Source organism: Cynocephalus volans, chromosome 2 (genome assembly GCF_027409185.1).
Source record: "Cynocephalus volans isolate mCynVol1 chromosome 2, mCynVol1.pri, whole genome shotgun sequence".
Classification (NCBI taxonomy): domain Eukaryota; kingdom Metazoa; phylum Chordata; class Mammalia; order Dermoptera; family Cynocephalidae; genus Cynocephalus; species Cynocephalus volans.
Genome location: NC_084461.1, coordinates 120,768,200 through 120,789,753, shown reverse-complemented (window position 1 = coordinate 120,789,753; position 21,554 = coordinate 120,768,200). Strand labels below are relative to the sequence as shown.

Sequence of the window (21,554 nt, the reverse complement as noted above, 5' to 3'; positions counted from 1 at the left end):
TCTTGGCTATTGTAAAGAGTGCTGCAATGAACATTGGGGAACAGGTATACCTTCGACTTGATGATTTCCATTCCTCTGGGTATATTCCCAGCAGTGGGATAGCTGGGTCATATGGTAGATCTATCTGCAATTGTTTGAGGAACCTCCATACCATTTTCCATAGAGGCTGCACCATTTTGCAGTCCCACCAACAATGTATGAGAGTTCCTTTTTCTCCGCAACCTCGCCAGCATTTATCGTTCAGAGTCTTTTGGATTTTAGCCATCCTAACTGGGGTGAGATGGTATCTCAGTGTAGTTTTGATTTGCATTTCCCGAATGCTGAGTGATGTTGAGCATTTTTTCATATGTCTGTTGGCCATTTGGATATCTTCCTTAGAGAAATGCCTACTTAGCTCTTTTGCCCATTTTTTAATTGGGTTGCTTGTTTTTTTCTTGTAAAGTTGTTTGAGTTCCTTGTATATTCTGGATATTAATCCTTTGTCAGATGTATATTTTGCAAATATTTTCTCCCACTCTGTTGGTTGTCTTTTAACTCTGTTAATTGTTTCTTTTGCTGTGCAGAAGCTCTTTAGTTTGATATAATCCCATTTGTTTATTTTTCCTTTGGTTGCCCGTGCTTTTGGGGTCGTATTCATGAAGTCTGTGTCCAGTCCTATTTCCTGAAGTGTCTCTCCTATGTTTCGAGAATCCAGAAATCAACCCACACACCTACAGCCATCTGATCTTTGACAAAGGCACCAAACCTATACACTGGGGAAGAGACTGCCTCTTCAGCAAATGGTGCTGGGAGAACTGGATATCAATATGCAGAAGAATGAAACTAGACCCATACCTTTCACCATACACTAAACTCAACTCAAAATGGATTAAAGAATTAAATATACACCCTGAAACAATAAAACTTCTTATGGACCTTTTACTTTTAATTTCCATCTGGGTGGCTTCTACTGCATTGTTCAAGCCTAGGAATATATCTCTCTTCTAGGTTTACTGAAAATGAAATTTATTATCTTTTTTCTATTTACATTGTTGCTTATGTATGATATGCAGGAGGGGAAAAGAGAAATTACTAGTTATGTCATGCTGTCTTGTTAGATACTGAATCTCTAAGCAGGCCATTTTGATCAACTACAGCAGTTTTACTAGAAATAGAAGTAATAATAGCTAATTTTCATCTCTGTGCCAGTCATGAGATTCTCTCTGAGCCCAGAGGAGGCCCCTTGAGGCTTGGATAACAGCTGCTTCTCCTGCAGAGTCATTGTACCACTCCTGCTCCAAGGATGAGGGCAGACCAATTGAGAGTGAGTGTCACGGCCCGAAGGGTGAGAAGACTAGAGTCAGTCAACAGCAGGGTTTGGAATAACCTAAGATGCCCTTTATGGTTTCAGGAGGCCGTTCTTCCTCAGACCCTGCTTCATGTATCTCTACCTTTCAGCAGTTTACCCACCAGAAGCGTGAAAGTGAAGATGCCAGGCATCTCCAGGGCCACTCTGTTCAGTTTCCTGCTCCAACCTCCACCCTCTTACCCTAGACTCCAGCACTCCTGGAGATGCTGCTGGACCTTTGTCACAAGAAGGGTGTGGCGCTACCACCCTTCCAATCAGCCCATATGCCTGGGTCACCATCCACTCTAGACCAGGGTGAGGGAGATGAGGTGGGAGCAACTAATAGGGGCTCGTGGGTCTCTGCATTTATCCTAAATCAACTCCTGGCCCCCCACCTGATCTGTGAATGAAAGTATACCAATGTCCTCCTCCCACCCCCAAGTAAAAGAGCCATTCCCAGATTCCAGACACGTCCTCAGCTTCCCATCGCCCTCAGGATTAGATCTCAGATCCACTCCATCGATCCTTTGTGGTTTTCCCTGTCCCTTGGATAACAATATAAGTTTATCTCATGATTAAGGGTAAAAATATACATGCATGTATTGGTGCTTTAGGCATTAAAAAACATAGAAACTAAAATTACATTTAATAATGCCTAGATTTGCATGTTGAATTTGATCAGGTTAAACGCGACACAAATTACCCATTAGAAATGGAGATTCATCTTACATGTACCCTAAAAATATTTCTTCTGTCACTAAAATCTCTTAGAGACATAAGCATTGTATCAATCCTGGAATAGTCAATGTTATCTGTGTCAGAAGTCATCCCTTGGAATATATATATTTATAAATATGCATACAATAACTGTGTAATATAGTAGAGTGTCTTTAAACAGATATACAGAAGATAACATATATACAGTTATACATGTTTATGATTTTTATGTACACTTATGATTTAGAACTAAATTTAATCATGCTCAAGTTGGTGTATTTCACTTAAGCAGAGCTCATCTTAAGTATAAATCAGCTTTAAAAATCAATCATTCAAAATTGGTTTCTCAGTATTTCTAAGACCTGCCTAGAATGCTTCTCCCTAAATCCTCCCTGCACGTGAGCTTCCTGCAAGTCCTGCCTCCTCCCAAAAGCCTTCCCTGATTGCCATTGGCTACTTGAGCTCATACATTAGCCAAAGGCAAAGTGATCTGCAGACATTTAGTCTGCCTCTCTGCAGTGGGTTGGCTCATGCAGGGATCAACCATCATCAGCCCAACCCCATTCCCAGGGCTCTGCCCATGCCTGGCTCTCTCAGTAGTCTGGGTTGAGCCTGTTTCCCAAACCTTGTCTTGAAATGTCTGCCATTGCTCATTTTAGGTGAGAACAACAATTGTCATTTCTCCAGCTTAGCCTTTATTAGTTGAGGGCCTAAAAAGTCTGGTGACCATAAAATCCTTCAGTAGAACCTCTGGTTTTGATGCTGTTGATGTATTCCAGGTCTCCCGTGTGGGAAAATGCTAACCCATTGGCTAGGAAACACAATTAAAGCCAGACTGGGCATTTCTAACCAATATTTTGCATATTCAATAATTTTTTTTGCCCCAGAGTATGGAAAAGGCTGTGCATTTTATCGGGAGCTTTAAATGCTTCTTTTCATCTAGCTAACCTCCCTGCTGTAGATTATTCAGTGGAAAAATAAGTGTTACTCCACTAAAGCACATTTATAAATGTTGTACAAGTTCTAAATGTATTTCTTTTTCCAGGTGAAGGATTATCGTTAGAATCAAGGGAAGCATTAAAGTTACCTCAAATCAGGTTACCAAGAATAGTCTTAATGGGTTTAATAGGAAAATTTATCCATCTTCACTTGTAGGTTGTACCATTAATTAGTTTAACTCATCTTCCAAGTTTAATGTCAGTATTTTAAGCTTTCCAAAGATTGCTTTTTAAGGACTTTATTAGCAAGTTCCTGAATAATGGGGCCCTAATTCCTTTGCCTGTGCCTGTTTTTACGAAGGACGATGCATTCCCTAAGGATAAGAGAACATGCATATATATCAATGTTTTAGGCACTGAAAAGTAAAAACTGGAATTACATATAACACAATTTAACTTGAGCAGGCATAACCTGGCTCAAATCTCTGTTAGATGATCTCCGATTAGAAAAAGGATTCACCTTGTATATGCTTTTAAAATCCCTTCAGCAAGCCCCTACTGTGTTTTCTGTCACTAAAACTGCTTGTCGCTGAGCACTTATTATCAATTAGCCTCTCAAGGGTAAGTGCTGCCAGCTCTTTAAATTCCTCCAAGAAATGATAGTGGCTGCCTGTTGGTTTTTGAAAGCTAAATCCTCACCACAACCATTATCACCATTTTACAGATGAGGAGACAGAGGCTCAGAGAAGAGCAGTCACTTGCCTGAGAAACAACTTGTACACCGGTATTCAAACCCAGGGCTGTCAGACCCAGAAGCCTGAGGGAGTGTAGTTCCAACCCGTCCACTCAAGTGCATGATCTTCATGTTGTGGAAGAGGCCCTCAGTGTGCCTGACAGAAGAGCAGATACAGGCATTTTGGGGGAACGTGGGATTGTGGTATGTGAGCAGATGAATGTACTTCTAGTTGAGAGACCTGGGTTTGAATCTGTTTTGCCATTTACCAACTGTGGGACCTGGGCAGTATCATCTAATTTCTTTGAAAAACAACAGAGGGGAATCATCTTGCTGGATGGCTTCATATGGTTGTGTCATGTGAAAATACCATCTGCATGATCTTGATTCCATATTTTTCTACTTGGTTGATCACCATTCTGCTCTGTGCCCACAAACACAGTAAGATCATAGCAAACAGCTACTGAGTGCAGACTATGTGGTGGGCCTGCTGCTGAGCACTTCAATGATTTTTTGTTTAATCCTCCTCATCCTATTAGCTAGTTCTGTTATCACCTTCATTCTGCAGATGAGGAAATTGGAGATTGGAAAGTAACTTGTCCATAGTCTAGCTAGGATGGTAGAGCTGGGATCTGAGCTCAGCTCTGTCTTACTCTCTCCTTTCTTCCTGGGATTCTTTTAAAGCAGAATGACAGTTATTTCTCCTCAAACTGTGCTAAGCAAAATCAACCCTCGCCTATTTGCATTCCAGTTTATTAGAGCCCATGTTCCTAAGGGAATTACAGACTTGTTCTTTCTGCTCCATTCCAGCTCCTATGGCATGTAGCATCCCCTCCACAGTGTTCCTACAAATCTCTCCAGCACTAGAGAACCTGCTGTGTGCTAGATATTCACCCACGGGAGGGACCCAGTTGGTGTTGGGGAGGAGTCCTGTGCTGGGAGAAGGACACGTGCAGAAGACTACCAGCAGCCTGGGAATGCAACAGTGGAGGGAAGAGACCGGACACTTGCAAGGCAGTTCAGGAAGGCATCCTGAAGTGTTCTCGAATCCAGGCTATAGGGTTCTAGCCCAGCATCTAATCTCCACCCTAAAGAAAACTCAGTTGGACCTTTTACAGGAGCTGCTAATTGCAAACACTCTAAGTGCATTGATCCAGTGCTGCTCTGATTAAGTAATTATTCACAACAGCACCTGGGAGGGCTGAAGGAGATTAGTTTGAAAGGGCCAGCCAACACCAGGTCTCCATTTCTGAGAGAACTCCTGGCCTCCTCCCAGAGAGAACTCAAGTCTGGCCCAACTCTTCACCTTCAGAGGCACTAAAGTTTAAATTACATTCTGATTGTTTTCATATTAGCTTCTGCCAGAGCCCTGAGCTAAGCACTGGTGAGGCTCGAGTGGGAGAGGGACGTCGGTCTGTGTGACAGGTGGGGTATTTTTTCTTTTGGCTCTTTAGCAGAAAGAGTTCATGTATTACAGGAGTATATCAGTAATTGGTTCCCTAGCAGAGGTTTGCAGATATCCTACAATGCTTCTGTGTCAGATATGCCATTTTCAGACATCCCCAATTGGGGGTCCAGATATGGCTGCAGTTAGGATTTCTGACACAGATTCACTCACACTGGCTCGCTGTCTCTGTAGTAAGTATTAACACTGCAGCTTTGAATAAAGTATTTCTATCCTCTGTCCCACCTTCATTTTTATATCATCTCCCAAATATTTTTATACCTATGATTGTCTCTTTGTCTTTCCCTTCTTTGAATAATCCTCTGGAACAGCTTTTTAGGGTGTCATGCAGCCCCCAAAGTCACTAATAACCTGAGACCAGCTTGGAACAGCAGTTATAGCCTTTAGGAGCACTTTTTAAAGAAGCTTGGATTTCCTAGTTCCTGTCTCTCCCCTTTCAAAACCATCATCTATTTTGAAACTTCCTCACCAGCTCTTCCCTGGCCCTTGATTTTGTCTGAGGGAGGACAGAGGGGCCTGGGGCAGGCAGAGACAAGCTACTGACACTCATTCATTTACATAGCAATCCCTCCCTCTCTCCAGTGGCTACTACCTGGGCATCTAACTGCTCTGTAAGCAAATACTAATGGATCAGAGTCTCCTCCTTTATAACCCTAGCAGGGCTGCAGGGGATCCCTGGAACAGCTTCTCTGTCCTATAGCACTTGCAGCAGAGCATCCTTCTCCCTCCCACCAGCCGGGTCACTTGTACTGTCCTCTAGGCTTGAACACTGCAGTCAAATCCAGTTTGGCCTAAAGCCCTTTAAAGCTCCATGCCCTGAGTGGAGGGGGGAGAAGATGCCCAGGTGGAGAAAGTGATCACATTTTCTTCCCAAAGCTATATACCTTCCATGGAGACTGGATGTGCCTTATTTACACTTGCTCATTGCATTTTGTTCCTATTTTCCAAACAGAAGGGAAAAGTCCACTGGGAGGGGACTAAATTACCTGGGCCCTTCTCTGCCTGAGTGCTGTGCTTTCCTGGGGGAGGGAGCTGTCTTTTTTCACATTTTGGAGTAATGTGCAATGGCACTGTACTTGTCTCTAATGAAGCCCCAGTGGCTGCACATGTGACACACACAGCAGGCTGTTTGCAGTCCTTCCGAGGGACCATTGTTCTCTCTGCAAAGCTAATGAAGGCAAGAGTCTCACTTGCTCCCCTCCATCCTGCACTGCTCGGCCAGCTGCTCACCTGCATCAGTGGTACAGCTGCCTTTCCAGGTGAGGGCCTGATGTTTTGACTATTCTCAACCCGGAGTGTGGACCACATATATTCAGTGCATCAGTTAGTGCTGGCTACCCACAGGCCCAGTCTATCCAAGGGGCCAGTCCTGTTCACAGGGATGGCCCAGCAAGACAATGGTCTGGATTCAGTCCCTGTCTCTACTGCTTAATAGCTATTTAACTTGGAGAATTTCTAACCCATGAATTTGTCCATTCATGCTTTCTTTCCATAAATATATTCTGAACAACTACTACATAGCATCTTTAGAGAAGTGTTAGGAATGCAGGTGTGGGGAAGCTGGACCAACCCCCCATTGTGGAGCTTATCTACTTGGGAGAAGGCAGACAGAAATTGCAACCTGAATCTCTTGGACTTCTATTGACCTGCTGATAAAATAAGTAAGGAGAGATGTTATTCTTTATATCACAAGCACATCCTCAGGCTTAAAAAAATTGTAACAATAAAATTCTACCATATTATACAGATAGTTGGGGTATGGGAAGGAGACACTGTAGAGGGCTAACATCTTGTGATATGTTCTGCTAAGAGGACGGCCATGACCTCTGGCCACAGCCAGAACAGACACATGGCGTCACTACCCATGTGGGACATGCTGCATACAGTATTTCTCAGGATAACACCAGCTGATAGAAACTGCTGCATTCTTGAACTCGGGAGTATACAGTATAGTCTATTCAAATAAAATTTCAGGAGGTTCTGCCCCAGGGGCTCCCCCGCCTTTATCCCTGTTCACATACTTCTCTCCCGGCTTTCATAATAAATATCCATTGGACCTTGACTCTTGGTCTTCACTCACTTAGTGAATGGTCGCTCCTAGTCCCTTGGTTACAACTACCATTTTCTCTGAGTAGTTCATTACCATCTCTGCTTCAACTTTGTCACAGGACACAAATGTATTGAGTCCCTGCTATATGCCAGTAGCTGTGAGCTACGTTTTACTGATGTTACCTTATTCCATGCAGTGATGCTGTGAGCTAAGCCTTATGCCATTTTGCAGATGGAAAAATTGAAGTTTACAAAAGGCAGCAAGAGGGTGATTATAGTCAGTTAGTAGGTATGTATCGAGAGCATTCTTCATGCCAGGAGCCGACTGTGTTAGAGGCTGGGCCCCCAGTGCTGAGGCAGACTCAGGGCATGTTTTATGTAGCTGTGGTCTAGAGGGGAGATGGGTATTGAGGATAAGAAATGACAGGTGCGTTGAATGCCATCTGAGGAGCATGGCATTGGGAGCACATAAAAAGGAAAATTCACTGATTTGAATGTTAGGGAAGTGCTCTAAGAGGAAGTAACTTTAAAGCCAAGATCTGAGGAGGAATTGGCATTAGCAAGGCAAAGAGGAGAGGGGTATCCAGGCTGAAGAATTTGTGGGAGTGGCAGTAAGGCCAGGGAGGACTGGATGCAGGAAAGAGACTGCAAGGTCTTCAGTGAGTGGATCTTGCAGGCCATTTAGGTCACATTATGGGGTATGCACATAATTGCAGAGTAACTGGGAGCCTCTGAAGTGGCTCAAGCGGGAAAGTGAGTTGATCTAATGTCCATTTTGGAAAGATCCCTTTGGCTGATGGATGGAGAAAGGAATGTGGGAAGCAAATGGGAGACCATTAGGAAGCCTGTCCCAGTTGTCCTGATGGGAGGTAATGGTGATGTCATGGACTGGAATAATGGCAGTGGAGATAGCAAGAAGCAGTGAACTTTTTGTGGCCAACTGTAAGGAGGGTGAGGAAGATGGAGGGATCCAGTACAATTCTCAAGAGTTTTCCCTGAGGATGTGAGTATCTGGTGCTACCATTTTGACTACTGAAGGAGGCAAAGATTGGGGGTCAGTGGACCCCAGAGATGCTTCCAACACACCAGCCACCTCAGAGCAGATTGAGGTCATGTAAGAAAGAGGTGCAGCATCCTGTAGAAACAAGACAGCAAAGAGGCAAACATCATTGGGACATAGGATGCTGGGCAGAGACCACCGGGGGAGCATGAGAGCAATTAGAAGCAAGCCGAAACCAGGGAGGAGACAGGAGGGAATGTGATTGAAACTGGAGAACTGGAGGTTTTGCTGGCGCTTGTCCACTCTGGAAGGCAATGTAGTGGCAAAGGGATCAGGTCCTAGTCTTCATGATTAATCCGAATCCTCTCCCAAGATAGCACCATTTTTTCCCTGGAAGAGTCTGATACTGGTGGCCTGAGCATCCTGCTTCTCTCACCAGGAGGCATGGAGAGGCCATCAGGACCTCTCTCTAGAAATCACAAGGATTGGCCCAGCTCAGGGCAGAGTGCAAGAATGGCAGGTGGTATGGTTTTACAGTTTTCTCTCCACAAAAATAATTTTTCCTTCGGAAGGAAGTAAGTCTATGGGATATACCCTTTGGGTCCCCCATTTTTGCATTAATTCCCAGTTAATACTTTTATCTGGGGCAGTGATGGGCACCTTACAAGGCAAGCATTTTTCTCCCATTGGCAGCCTGGGTGTTGTGGCTGGAATACCAAATCTGAACAAATAGCTCTCTCCAGGCTGTCTTCTTTGATTATTTTTTTTCTCTAGGATGTATCAAGCTCCAGGCAGACTGTGCCTGACTTTTTCTTCATAAGGACCAATCTGTTGAGGACACCGTGAGTGAACAGGGCCCAGTAATTGAGTGCCTCCCATCTCCATTTCAGCTTTCTGAACTCTCTCTACCCACGCCAGTGGCTCCCTGCTTGTGGACCTGTCCCTGAGTGACAGATTCACTCTCTCAAGATTCCAGTGCCCGATTCCGTCAGCCTTCCAAAGCCTGTGTACTTCAGGAAGCCTGTGGGAAATTCAGCAGTCTTGTAAAGATACAGATTACCTGCGCATCTGTCAGGGTTTAGTTAAACATGACTGACTAATTTATCTTGCGGTGTGAGATTTCCTTTGCAGGTTGACTTGGCAATTTTCTCTGCTCAGAGAACATTTAGAATAGTTGGTATGCATGGCAATAGAGAGAAAATAGATGCTATTAATTTTTTATTTTCAAATGTGAGATTGACTGTAGAGCCCACATCCTATTTCCCTCAGAAAAACATACCACATCCTTTCTTGCTGAGAGTTGTGCAGTATCAGAAAAGTGAGTGCCCAATCCCCCCAGAGGCTCTGGGTTGGGGTAATAAGCATGTTAGTGCGGGCCTACTCCTGAGGACCAGTCTCAGTGCCTTGGCAAAACTGTGAATTTCCGCCTTCAGCAACAGCTGCAGCTTGTCCTGTTTGTGAGCGTGGCTTAGCAGATGTCGGTTCCTGGCTGGTGGGGGCTTATTATCTTCTTTCTCAGTGCAGCATAAAAGGGTGAAGGGAAGGAGTAGACACACAACCTTGGATGTCAGGATATCTTGATCAACCTCCAGAAAGCTGGAAGTTCCAAAACGATAGCCAACTCCATCCAGTGCTATCCAGGACAATATTCTGCTAAAGCAGAAGTATTCAGTATCTGTGCTTTCCAGAATGGAAGTCACCAGCCATGTGGGACTACTGAGCACTTAGAATGGGGTGGTGCAACTGAGGAACCAAATTTTAAATTTTATTAAATTTTAATTAATTTAAGTAGTCACATGTGGCTGTGGCAACTTATTGGATAGCACAAGTATCTATTTTCACCTATTTGTTATGTGGCCAATGACAGTTTCGTTTAGGTGCATTTGTCTTACTGGTTTTCTGAATGCCGTGATGTTTGCTCAAGATTACCTGTAAATCTTCTATTTAAAAATAACTACAGTGATGATAATACAGATTGTAGCTAGCACATTCTTAGTGATTACCATATATGAGTATGTGTACTTTGCTAAGATCTTTACACAGTCTGATTTATAGGCATATGATGACATTATCCTGAGCTTACAGATAAGGAAACGGAGGTGCAGAGAAGTTACGTGACTTGTCTGAGGTCACCCAGCCAGTAAGTGGTGGAACTGGGATCATTCCAGGCAGTGCGACTCCAGAGGTGTTACACTCTGCTGCCTGTCAGGACGTTTCTCAGTGCCCTTTCCTGGCTGATGTTTTAAAATACAGTCATGTTCTGATTGTTAAAAGCAAGACAGCATCTTGAGGTCATTAACAATTTGGGAAAAAACACTGGACAGACATTCACTCCGTGCTTTGCAGAGTCTGGAGTCTGGATCCTGGCTGGAATGAAGGCAGCAGTTATAAATGAGCACACTCAAGGTACATAGACCCACCCTGGGCTTGGCCACCTCTCCTCTAGTATGGAGGGTGAGGAGAGAACTTTCCTGCTGAGGTCTGGGAAGTCGTGTTCTCCATCAGAGTCCCAGACTCAGGAAAGATGGGCTTGACCAAAAAGCAGATGTGGGTTATAAAAATGAGGACAGGATCTGTGTGATAGTTTCTTTTAGAGAGGATTCATCCTGTCCTTTGCAAGGCAGACAAATGGGGGATGATCACCTTAATTCATCCAGGGCCTATGCTGATTGAAGGCTGGCTTGGAGATTTGGTGAGACCCCATCTAATTCTCTTCCCTCACTGCACCCATTGCTTCCAGTGGAAAGCCTGGGGTGTCCACTGGGATCCATTTGCACTGGCAGGTTCTGAGCCTTATCTGTGTCTCTTTGGCACCAGGAGACTTTCAGAACTTGGCTCTGCATTGTAGCAGCATTTTTCTTGACTTCTTAGCTGCCAGCTCCTGAAGTATTAGAATTTGGGAGTTTGGGCTGGCTGGTTAGCATAGCTGGTTAGAGCACTGCCTTGTAACACCAAGGTCAAAGGTTCAGATCCCCATACTGGCCAACCGCCAAAAAAAGAGTTTAGAAGCGACAGTTGTGGGGTTCGGCTTTGTCCCTTTTTACTCATTGGGATTTTGCCCATCAGATCTGATTTGTATCTCTCTAGATATTGAAGGTCACCAAATGCATTGCTGGTTTTTCTTTCGCTTGGTAGCAGTCCACTTCCTGGACCCTTTGCCAGCGTTCTCAGGACCCAGAATTAGGGTATTCCCTGAGGGAAAAATCAGAGAGTGAGGGAAAGGCAGCTCCCTTCTCTGCACTATTTTCCCTCCTTTGAGATTTCTCCCCTCAAGTCTTATCTTAGCACCTTAAGAAAGCTTCAAATAGCTTGTACCCACCCACTCACCTACCCATCCACCCATCCGGATTTTCTTCTTGTTCTTAGAAGGAGAATCCGTCTGCCCCAACTACTCTATCATACCCTAAAAGATGAGCTGGATTGTTATAGATGGGCTGAGATAGAAAGGACTCTTCCACGGAGAAGGCATCCATCTGTCTATGGTGGAAGTCAAGAACAAGTTCATGAGAAGACTAACAAAATAGGCCAAATCCACAAATCCAAACCTTGGGCTAAAATAAAGTTGAAAGTCTGCAATTACTAGGATCTTCTGGTGTCCTGGGCAGCTTCTCCATGAGAGCATTAGCTATTTCTGGATGTTTATCTTTTGGCATGAGTTTAGTGGAAAATATAATCTTCTCTGGCAAAACCGCAGTAGCAAGTTTTATATGGTTAACAAAAAGGATCTGTGATGGTCCTTGGAGGGTGCTGTGAAACTGTGGGGCTACCGTGGCTTGCTTTACCAGCTCGGAGGCAGTCCATACGCAAGTTCTGAACAATGCTGCTTGCCCTGGGCATCTAGGCTCCCTCTGTGTCATACTCTTCATTTGTCACAGCAGTATCCTTTGGGGTGTTGTCAGAATGGGGTGCGAGTTATAGTGTGGTTGGAAAGGGAGGTTTGCTTTGAACGTGGCTTTGCCAATAATGTGGCACACTGAGGGCAGAAAGCACATGGACTCACTGCTTGATCAATTTGCTTTTTCTAGCCTGCACAGACAAGGAGTTGAGGAACCTTGCATCGCGGCTGAAAGACTGGTTTGGAGCTCTTCATGAGGATGCAAATAGAGTCATCAAGCCCACCAGCTCTGACACAGCCCAAGGCAGTAAGATCACTTTGCTTTTGCTAATTTATTTTGTTTTAAATATCACTACTCCTCAGGTATTAGACATTATTGACTTAGCAATAGCATTTTGGGGTGGGAAAAAACACTACGTTAAATGTACACATTGACTTAAAATATGTTCCGATTTCAGAAATATTAAAATATGGAGGAAGGGGTGATGCTTTAGAATCAAGAAAAAATACAACTTATATTTTTAAAAGTCTGATTGCAAAAATATCATGTGTAGTATACACATTTTGGAAACTGCATTAAGTATATAGAAAAAACACACACAAAATATATATAATCCCACAATTTTAACAACTGTAAGAATGTTGTGGTATATATACTTGGAGGTTTTTTCCTTGTCATATAGGAAAGTATAGATACGTGTGTGTGTATAATTACAAAGTTTGGATCATACTTTACAGACTGTTTTATGCCCTTTTATCATTTAGAAATATGACTCTTTCATGTTGTTAAATATTATTCTGCTTTGTAATAGCTACATACAATTCCAATTTATGGATATTTATTTAATTAGACCTTTATTTTGAGACATTTAGGTTGTCGCTAATGTTTAGCTAATGTAAGCAACACTGTAGCAAACATCTTTGATGATATGTCTTTGTGTCATTGGTCAAACTGCATTTTATTTTCCATAGAAACACCTAGGCAAGTGGCCTTCTCCTCCATCTATTAACAAGTAGATTCCTCAAGGAGCCTCCTCCCACTGGGTTCAGCTACCAAACTGGCAGACAGCATACTTAGCCTTGTCATAAGCTGAAGAGAAAACTCAGAGCAGGCCCTTGTATTTGCACTTTGATAGAGTCTCTCGATGCTTTTAACTCAAAAGTGGTTAGGGGTAAGGCTTTTCCACACTGTGGTCAGTTGGCACAGAATGGATTACTGAGCAACACAATTGTTCAAATACATATAGTTTTGCCACGGCCTTTTGTATGTAGACATTTTGATATTACAGTTGGCCCTCTATCTGCATGTTCTGCTTTTGAGGTTTTAACCAACTGCAGATCGAAAATATTTGGGGGAAAAAAGCAATAAAAAATAACAATACAACAATAAATGATATGAATTTAAAAATACAGTATAACTACTTTACTTTATAGCATTTACATTGTGTAAGGTATTAAAAGTAATCTAGAGATGATCTAAACTATGCGGAAGGATGTGCAAATACTATGCCATTTTATATTAAGGGACTTGAGCATCTGCGGATTTTGGCATCCAGGGGAGGTTCTGGAACCAATTTCACATGGATACGAAGGGACAGGTATATTTAGTCAAAATGTAAAAACAGTTTATTGTTGTTTAAAACAGAGTATTTCACTCCATCCCTGATCTCATGCTTGTTCAGGCAATTTCTGAAAGTAGGGCTCCTGGATTGCATGCAGTAGGTAAAAATTTACATTAGCAACTGCTGGGATCCAGAGTTTGACCGGCATCTGGTCTTCAGCCAAAATAAAAACATTTGCCTTCATCTTTGGTAATTCTTTGCCACTCATAGCCTTCTGGAGATAACCAGTAGAGAATACTGATCTACAGGACAATTATTTTAATAGTTTGGATCTTTTATCTTAAGATAAGAAAGATAACATTTGCTTCCCAGAATCTAAAAGTGTTTTAAGAGTGGTTCACTGTGGTTGTGTCTGTGGGGAAGGCAAAGTAAGATGCTTTTTTTCCATTCCTGCCAGAGGTTCCTTGGGAGTTTGTGGACAATTAATTCACAGATGTTCTAGAGAAACTTTCCCGCCATTGTCCAGGAGCAGCCTTTCAACAAAGAGCAGATTGATGTGAGGAGAGCTGCTCCTCACAGTCCCCAGAGGCTCCTCCTAGACAGCTGGGGAGCCTGTGCAAAAGACCTGCCATTGGCCAGAAGCAAATTGAGTCCCCAAAGAGGCTTTTAGGTTTGATGTCCTGAAGCAAGTGGAGTGAAAGGAGTATAAAGGAATGATGCTTGGTTAGTCCACAAGGCCACAGGAGGGAACAATGTTTTTGTCAGTCCAGGAGTTCTAAAGGGGAAGCGGTGGAATCTTGCTGGGTCCTGAACACCCAGGGCCAACTGCTTCCCCCGTACCTCAGGCTACCACAGACACTGATGAAGACCATCCTTTTCTAGAATCTTCCAAATGGGAGTGGGGTGGACTTTACCTTTTGACTACTGCCCAACCAGCTTGGCACTTCTTTTTGATGATTAGTCAGCAGTAAACTCCTCTTTCCTGTGTATTAAAATGTCAATTTCCTATAAAATTGATGCATATTATGTAAAATATTCTGTACAGAAGTATAGCGCCATGTAGTGTCAGAGCAAATTATCTTCCCTTACTCAGTAGCCCCTGAGGACATCATCATCACAGAGACTGTTGACAGTCGTGACGCTCAGTCAAAGAAGAGGCCACATTATGTCAAATAGTCTCTCTTCTGGGAAAAAGGGATATCTTTACAATGTGTTATAAGATATCAAAACAAATTTTAAAATGAAAGATTTTATGTTTGAAGGGGTAAACTTTGCAGTACCTAGAAAACGTCTCCCAACAAGTATTTTTATTGATCACTGACTGCCTGTCATGGCTGAGACTACTGAAGGGAACAAGAAAGTCTTTGCCCTCGGAGAGCTTGTAGTGCAATTAACAAGCATGGACACTACAATGGAGAAGCACAGGGTTCTTTGAGAGCTCAGAGGAGAGGGTGCTGAACTTACTTTACTGGCTTCTGGACTCTGCTTTATGTAGAGACACTGCTTTCAAAAGGGTGGGTACACAGCCCAGCAATGACCAAGCCACTGCTGGAAGCCCCCTGGTGTCCCCTGTGGGAATGAGGGGGATGCCACAGGCCTCAGTCCCGCCCCTCCTCCTTCCTCCTCCTTCCATCCCATTTCCTTTCCCTTTCCCCTCTCCCCCTCCCTCCCAACTGCTCCACAACAACATCATAGAATGTAAAATATATATATATATATTAATAAAAAAAAAGGGTGGGTGCATTTTGCTCTATTTTATATCCCGTAAACTAAGTGGGGGGGTTCCTGGGGATGCATGTAGAAACCTGATGACCAGGCCGAGGGCAGGGACTGCTGGAGTGGGCAGTCAATCCCCTCAGGACCCTCCATTGGAATCACTGTATCATCCCCCTGTGCTGCCTATCCCCAAGCTTGGCACACTAAGCCAACTGGATGTCCTCAAGGCAGGAGGATCAAGTAAGGCAGAAGGCAGCCCTGGGATTGGAGGCTTTGAGAATGTTGACTCAGGACTGGGCTGCCTGGGTTTGAATCCCACTTTTGCTGTTGTATAACCTTGAGTGTTATTTCTTTCATCTGTGAAGTAGAGATGATATAGTCCCATTTCATAGGACTGTTACAAGAATTCAGTGAGATAACGAAGTATAAATTGTTTAGAAGAGTGCTTTATATACAGCAACACATTAACTTTTATCATCAGTATTCTAGGTAAATAAAACCAGTCCTAGAAATTCAGTTTATGGAATAACCTGAGATTGTGTGGTGTCTTTAACTCTGAAAGAAAGATGAGTTTTAGATGTGGAGCATATCTGCATTGGGGTTTGTCTACAGTGGGCTCAATATCCTGAGTGTTGAGCTAAGTGTTATTATTTGAGTGCATACAGTTTTCGTTGTGGAAACAAATAATTCTTCAAGAAAACTACTTCCCCTCCCCCAGGGAAATAAGAAAGAAAAATGATTGCATGAGTTGATGTGGATTCCATCTCATGTATCTCTTTAGGGGATTGCAGAAAGAAGAATGGGAACAGAGGCAGGTACCTGGCTTGTTTTGCCATTAATGTTCAGACTGGGATTTAACAGTCTGCTGGGATGTAATCAGTGCTTCCAGATTATGCTATATAGTTTTATTTCATTGCTATTCTTTTTATAATTTATTCTTTGGGATTTTTCAAATTTTTTTCCTAAATAGAAAAGCATAGCTTTCAGTATTATAAGTTATACCTTCCACCCACCATGTCTGTATGCTTCCTTCAGGCATACCCTGTTTTAAGAAAGCCTAGTAAATGAAAAGCCATACTTACATCACAGATAAATTAGCATTGGGGATTTGTTCCCTTCAGAAAATATTTTCCTCAAATGCTGACTTCTGTTTTAGTATATTTTAAACTGTTTGATTTAAAAAACAAACAATAAAGTATTTTAGAGTACCACTGAGACTATATTCTGGGAAGAAAAGAGCCTCAGGGAAGGAGGGTGTAGGGGTGGACCCTTGGCCTCTCCTAGGGGCAGAAATCTGGGGAGTGAACATGGTGGCAAAGACCTGACTCAGTGGCAGCTGAGATGTGCCTTTCCCTCACAGGGTTTGACACCAGCATCCTGCCCATCTGCAAGGACTCCCTGGGCTGGATGTTCAACAAGTTGGACATGAACTATGACCTCCTGCTTGACCACTCAGAGATCAATGCCATCTACCTGGATAAGTACGAGCCCTGTATCAAGCCTCTCTTCAACTCTTGTGACTCTTTCAAGGATGGCAAGCTCTCTAACAATGAGTGGTGCTACTGCTTCCAGAAGCCTGGAGGTAAGGCAGGAGGGAGGTGGGATCCAGAGCCCAGGGCAGCCATGCTGGGCCAGGGAGGAGCACATGACAAACAGGCAGAAAGACACAGCTAGAGAATAAAGAATTCATCCCCTTTAATGGCAGGCCCAAGGCTCATTTCACCTGATTTATTTCTGCTTTCAACATGGTATACTAGAAAACCCAAAAATATAATCGAGGAGACTGTTATTTCAGTCTGTTCTTCCCTTTGGGAAAGTCTTTAACTATATTGTGTCTCAGTTTTTCATCTGTAAAATGGGTATAGAAACCTTCACTACATAGTCCCCAAGGTCACTGTGAGATTCTCAATGTGGAAAATAAGGTCCAAATGTAAGAGTATTATAATTCCTGTTGTCGCATGAATTCTCTGTGTTCCTCTTAGAGAAAGCCACTTGTCAGCTTCCGTGGGATAAGTATGGATGTATACCGAGTGTCTTTGACAGGGATATTTTGGTTATAAATAAATTCCAGCTAATGAAAAACAAGATTTGGGGAATATATGAAAGGATGCTAGGGTATCTCACATAACCCAAAGTCAGACAGGAGAAGTCAGCCTGCAGGGGGATTCAGACTAGGGACAGGAATCCAGTGACAGGTGCTCTGACTTCCTGTGGTCCATGTGGCCTGGCTTTACTTCCCTCTGTCTCAGCTTCCTGGGGCTGTGAGGAACCCTGGGAGGTCCACACTTATGTGACCAGCAGAGACTGGCTTGCATCTGAATTCCAATCTCGAGCCCCAGAAAATTCTGATCCAGTGTGGTTAGGTTTCCAGGACAACACACTAGAGACATGGCTGGCAGACTCCATCCCAGGAAAGGAGGATAGTTACTAATATAGAAGTATTTAAATTATATGTGTGTGTATGCATACACAATGTGCACAGCAAAAAATGTCGGTATTACAAAAGGGCATCAATGAAAAGCAAGTATGTATGTATATATTTACAGGGTTATAAGATACATTCCTGCAAGCAGAATTACCAGTCAAAAGGCAGATGCATTTTTAAATTTGAGCAACATTTCCGATTAGTTCTCCGAAGAGGTTGCACTAATTTTTACTCTCACCAAAAATATAAAATACCTATTTCTCCATGTCGTTACCAAACTTTGCGATCATTGCCAAACTGAAAGGAAATAAATTACATCTCCTTATAGGCTTTATTTCATTTCTCTTATGATTCAGGTTGATCATCTTTAGTTATGTTTGAAACACTCTTGAATTTCCTTTTCCTTGAAATGTCTGTACTTTTTTGTATACTATTTTTCTACTAGGCTCTTGTGTTTTTGTTTTTAGTAGGAAGCTCTGTATACTAAGGGATTGGAACTTTGGTAGTCATGAGAACTGCAAATATGTTTTCCAACTTTGTGTATTTTTGCTGGGGAGAAATTTTAAATTTTAATGTCGTTGATTTTCCATCTTTTATTTTATGGCTTCTTATAAGCCATAAAGCTTACATTAAGCTCAGAAAGGAATTGCTTACTTTAAGATAGTAAAGCAATTCTCTTTTTTCTTCAATACATTTGGGTTTTGTTTTATTTAAATTTTGTACCACTCTGGATTGTGTATGTATACACAGTCAGGTAGGGCCCCAGTCCCTACCCCAGAGATAGTTATCCAGCTGGTTGACTAACCCACCTTCTCCCTTCAATTTGAAATGCTGCTTCCTATATTATATATGAGATACATATATGAGATATGATATATGTATTTATATCAATCTCTGAATACTGTCCTATTTGTCTACTCAAAGATCAGTTCTAAACTATTTAAATCACAGTTGTTTTTCAATATGTTTTCATATCTGGTAGGTCTGTCCTCTCATTAATCTTCTGTGAGCTTTAGAATTAGTTCATCTAATTTAAAAAAAAAAATGTTCCTGTTGGTATTTTTTTAGAATCAAGCAAAATTAGCATAGTGAGAATGACAGCTGTGTGACTCTGAATTCTTTTATCTTAGAAGAGGATCTATCAATAAACTAGTGGAGTTACATTTAAAGTTTTATTCTCAAAGATATTGTATTTCCATTGTGTTTATTGTTGTTGCTATCATAAATAAATTTTTTTTCTATTACACTTTTTCACTGGTGATTGTTTCAATATTAATTTTGCTCCCATCCACCTTACTAAATTCTCATTTTGTTTGTATGTTATTCTGACTGGTTTACTTGGATTTTTCAGGTGTGCAATAATATCATCTGCAAATAGTGATGATTTTTTCTTTTTAATTTTTATACCTCATTTCTTTTCTAATTATATCAGCTAGTACGTACAAATAAATAATATCCATGTTTTCTATTTTAGTATAAATACTTGTAGTGATTCAGAATTAAGCCTAATGATAGCTTTAGGCTTGAGTTCATATAAAATCATGTGATTTTAGTCTGGGTTCCTTAGAGGGAGGTACAGTGCCAGGGCCACCAGAGCAGAGTTACTCACTGCCATAACCAAGAGGCAGAGCTGGCCACATGGGACATCTCTGGATAGGCTGCCTTTTCGGCAACTGCTGGGGGAAGCCAGGTACAGTATAGCATCCAGGATTAGTTGAGCAAAGTAATCTGTTATAATTCTTTTTAATTCATTTTGTGTATTTCTTCTATTAAGTGAGTTAGTCCCTTTATGTTTTGTTAGTTTCTCACCACCTCCCTCCCCATTTTCTATTTTACTTGAACATTTCTTTAATTTATTGTATTTCATCTAAAAATTTGGAGATGATGAAGTCATGTTTGGTATTTCCTGTTTATTAATGTATATGTTTGAGGCTCAAGTTTTTCTGAAAATCACTGCTTTAGCTGTAGATCATAGGTATTGATGTCTAGTATTTTTATTATGGTCAATTTGTAGATATTCTACCATTAGGGCTCTGAGTGCCATTTAAGAGAACATTTTCAAACTTTTTACATGGTGGTATTATTTGTTGACTGGTTTTGATATTATTCTCTAGTTTTACGACTAAGTTTGACTTTTAGAAGTTTTTTCAAAAATTCTCATAGGAATTATATTCCTTGGATTAATCTGAGTGTTTGAATACACTTCTGTTTGTTTTATACTTGGGAAAAAAAAAAGGTGCTAAGCATAAACTTCCTGAAGTCAGTTTCTTTTTCTAATAAATTTTTAAACATTATTCTCATACTGCTCTATGTAGTTATAGAAAAATGTGAAACCTTTAAAAAATTTTTTTCCTCTTGTTGGTGATATAGCCATTCTGCCTAGAAGCTGAAAGGATTCTTTCTCTGCTTTTTCAAGGACATTGATTAGCCTTTTCTCAGGAGCATCAATAACATGGATATTTCATTTAAGTTTTATTGTTTTGAATGTGGCCTTAATTTCTTAAATAGCCCAATTTTCTTCTTTCTTATCCTTGAAACTTTATATCTGTGCACTGAACTCTAGTCTTAACACATTTTATTTTTCATTCGAATCCTTGATTTTTTAGAGAAATGTTTGGTAACTATTTGTCTGGCTACAAGGGCTACTGCGAGGCTAAGGCTAAGGCTGATATTGCGTATCCTGCTCATAGCACCAATTGTCTAGCTCTTAGTCCTGTTCGTGATGCCAGTTGTAAAGCTACGCGACCACACTAGTTGTTGTGGCTCTTTTACCTGCCAGTAATCCTGCACCGACTGGGCCGATGGTCGAGCTAGGGCTGGGTCTGGAGCTCCCAGACCCCTCAAGCCCGTTCACAGACCTGGGTTACAAACCCTTCACACACCAGGCTGGGTCACCAGACCCCTTCACTCAGGTCTCTGAGCTAGTCAACTGGCCACACGGTCCTTGGAAGTTGCAGGGCTGCAAAAAACATGGCCGTGCAGGGCAGGCGCCCAAGGCAGTAAAAACCAGCCAAAGTGGCGCTGCCTTGCAGGTGCACGTACTCCACCCACCTACACAATGTTACCGAACCACCCTGAACTGGCCATCCTAGGCGAGGGGAGCCTGACCAAATTGTTCCATTTTCCCAACACTATTATATTCTGTTATGAATTATTTTCTCTGTTTTTCTTGAAGAATATTTGGGTAGAACTCAGTCCGATTTTTTCTTATCTTTCAATAAGTAGAGTTTTAAAAATTGCTGTAGGACAATTTGAGGGAAGGATATTAAAAAACTAGAAACTTGCTTCCACCTAGCAAGAAGTGAACTTGCTTCATAGTAAACTGTCTGATTCAGTGTTTGTGTGGATGATTTTGATTTTTCTTCTCTTCAGGAATAGACCATCTTCTACATACCTACAATTTCTTTATTTTTCTGCATAGTTACAAAGATGAGAATTTCCATTTGAAAAGTAGGGATAATAATTGTGAAAATTAAATTAAGACACTCAAAATTCTAGAACATTGCCTTAGCATGTTCTAACACTTCACTAAATGTTAGTTATTTGACATAATAAATGCTACCTTTTATAATCACAGATGGAATTTGTTTCTCCTTTTCTTTGTTTTTTTTCACTTGGTATCTTTCTCCTTTACTCTGAAAGTATCTTTAAACAAGAAGTCAACAGAATGTATTTTACAACTGGTCTGTTTCAGGGAACAAGCAGCAAGACCAGGTGGCATTGTGAAATCCACGGTGTAATAGATGTCAGTAGGTACTTAGATATTTTATATGCAAGTGTGGGCCTA

At 41.8% G+C, this 21,554-nt stretch overlaps 1 protein-coding gene across 1 annotated transcript in view; it reads left to right on the top strand.

Annotated features, from left to right (window-relative positions):
- The window catches only part of SPOCK1 (SPARC (osteonectin), cwcv and kazal like domains proteoglycan 1), a 498,033-nt gene that overhangs the window by 469,360 nt on the left and 7,119 nt on the right, over window positions 1-21,554 (top strand). Inside the window, exons 6-7 of the mRNA XM_063086936.1 lie at window positions 12,255-12,371; window positions 16,703-16,924. Coding sequence (XP_062943006.1) covers window positions 12,255-12,371; window positions 16,703-16,924 — 339 coding nt within the window. The remainder of the gene's footprint in view (window positions 1-12,254; window positions 12,372-16,702; window positions 16,925-21,554) is intronic.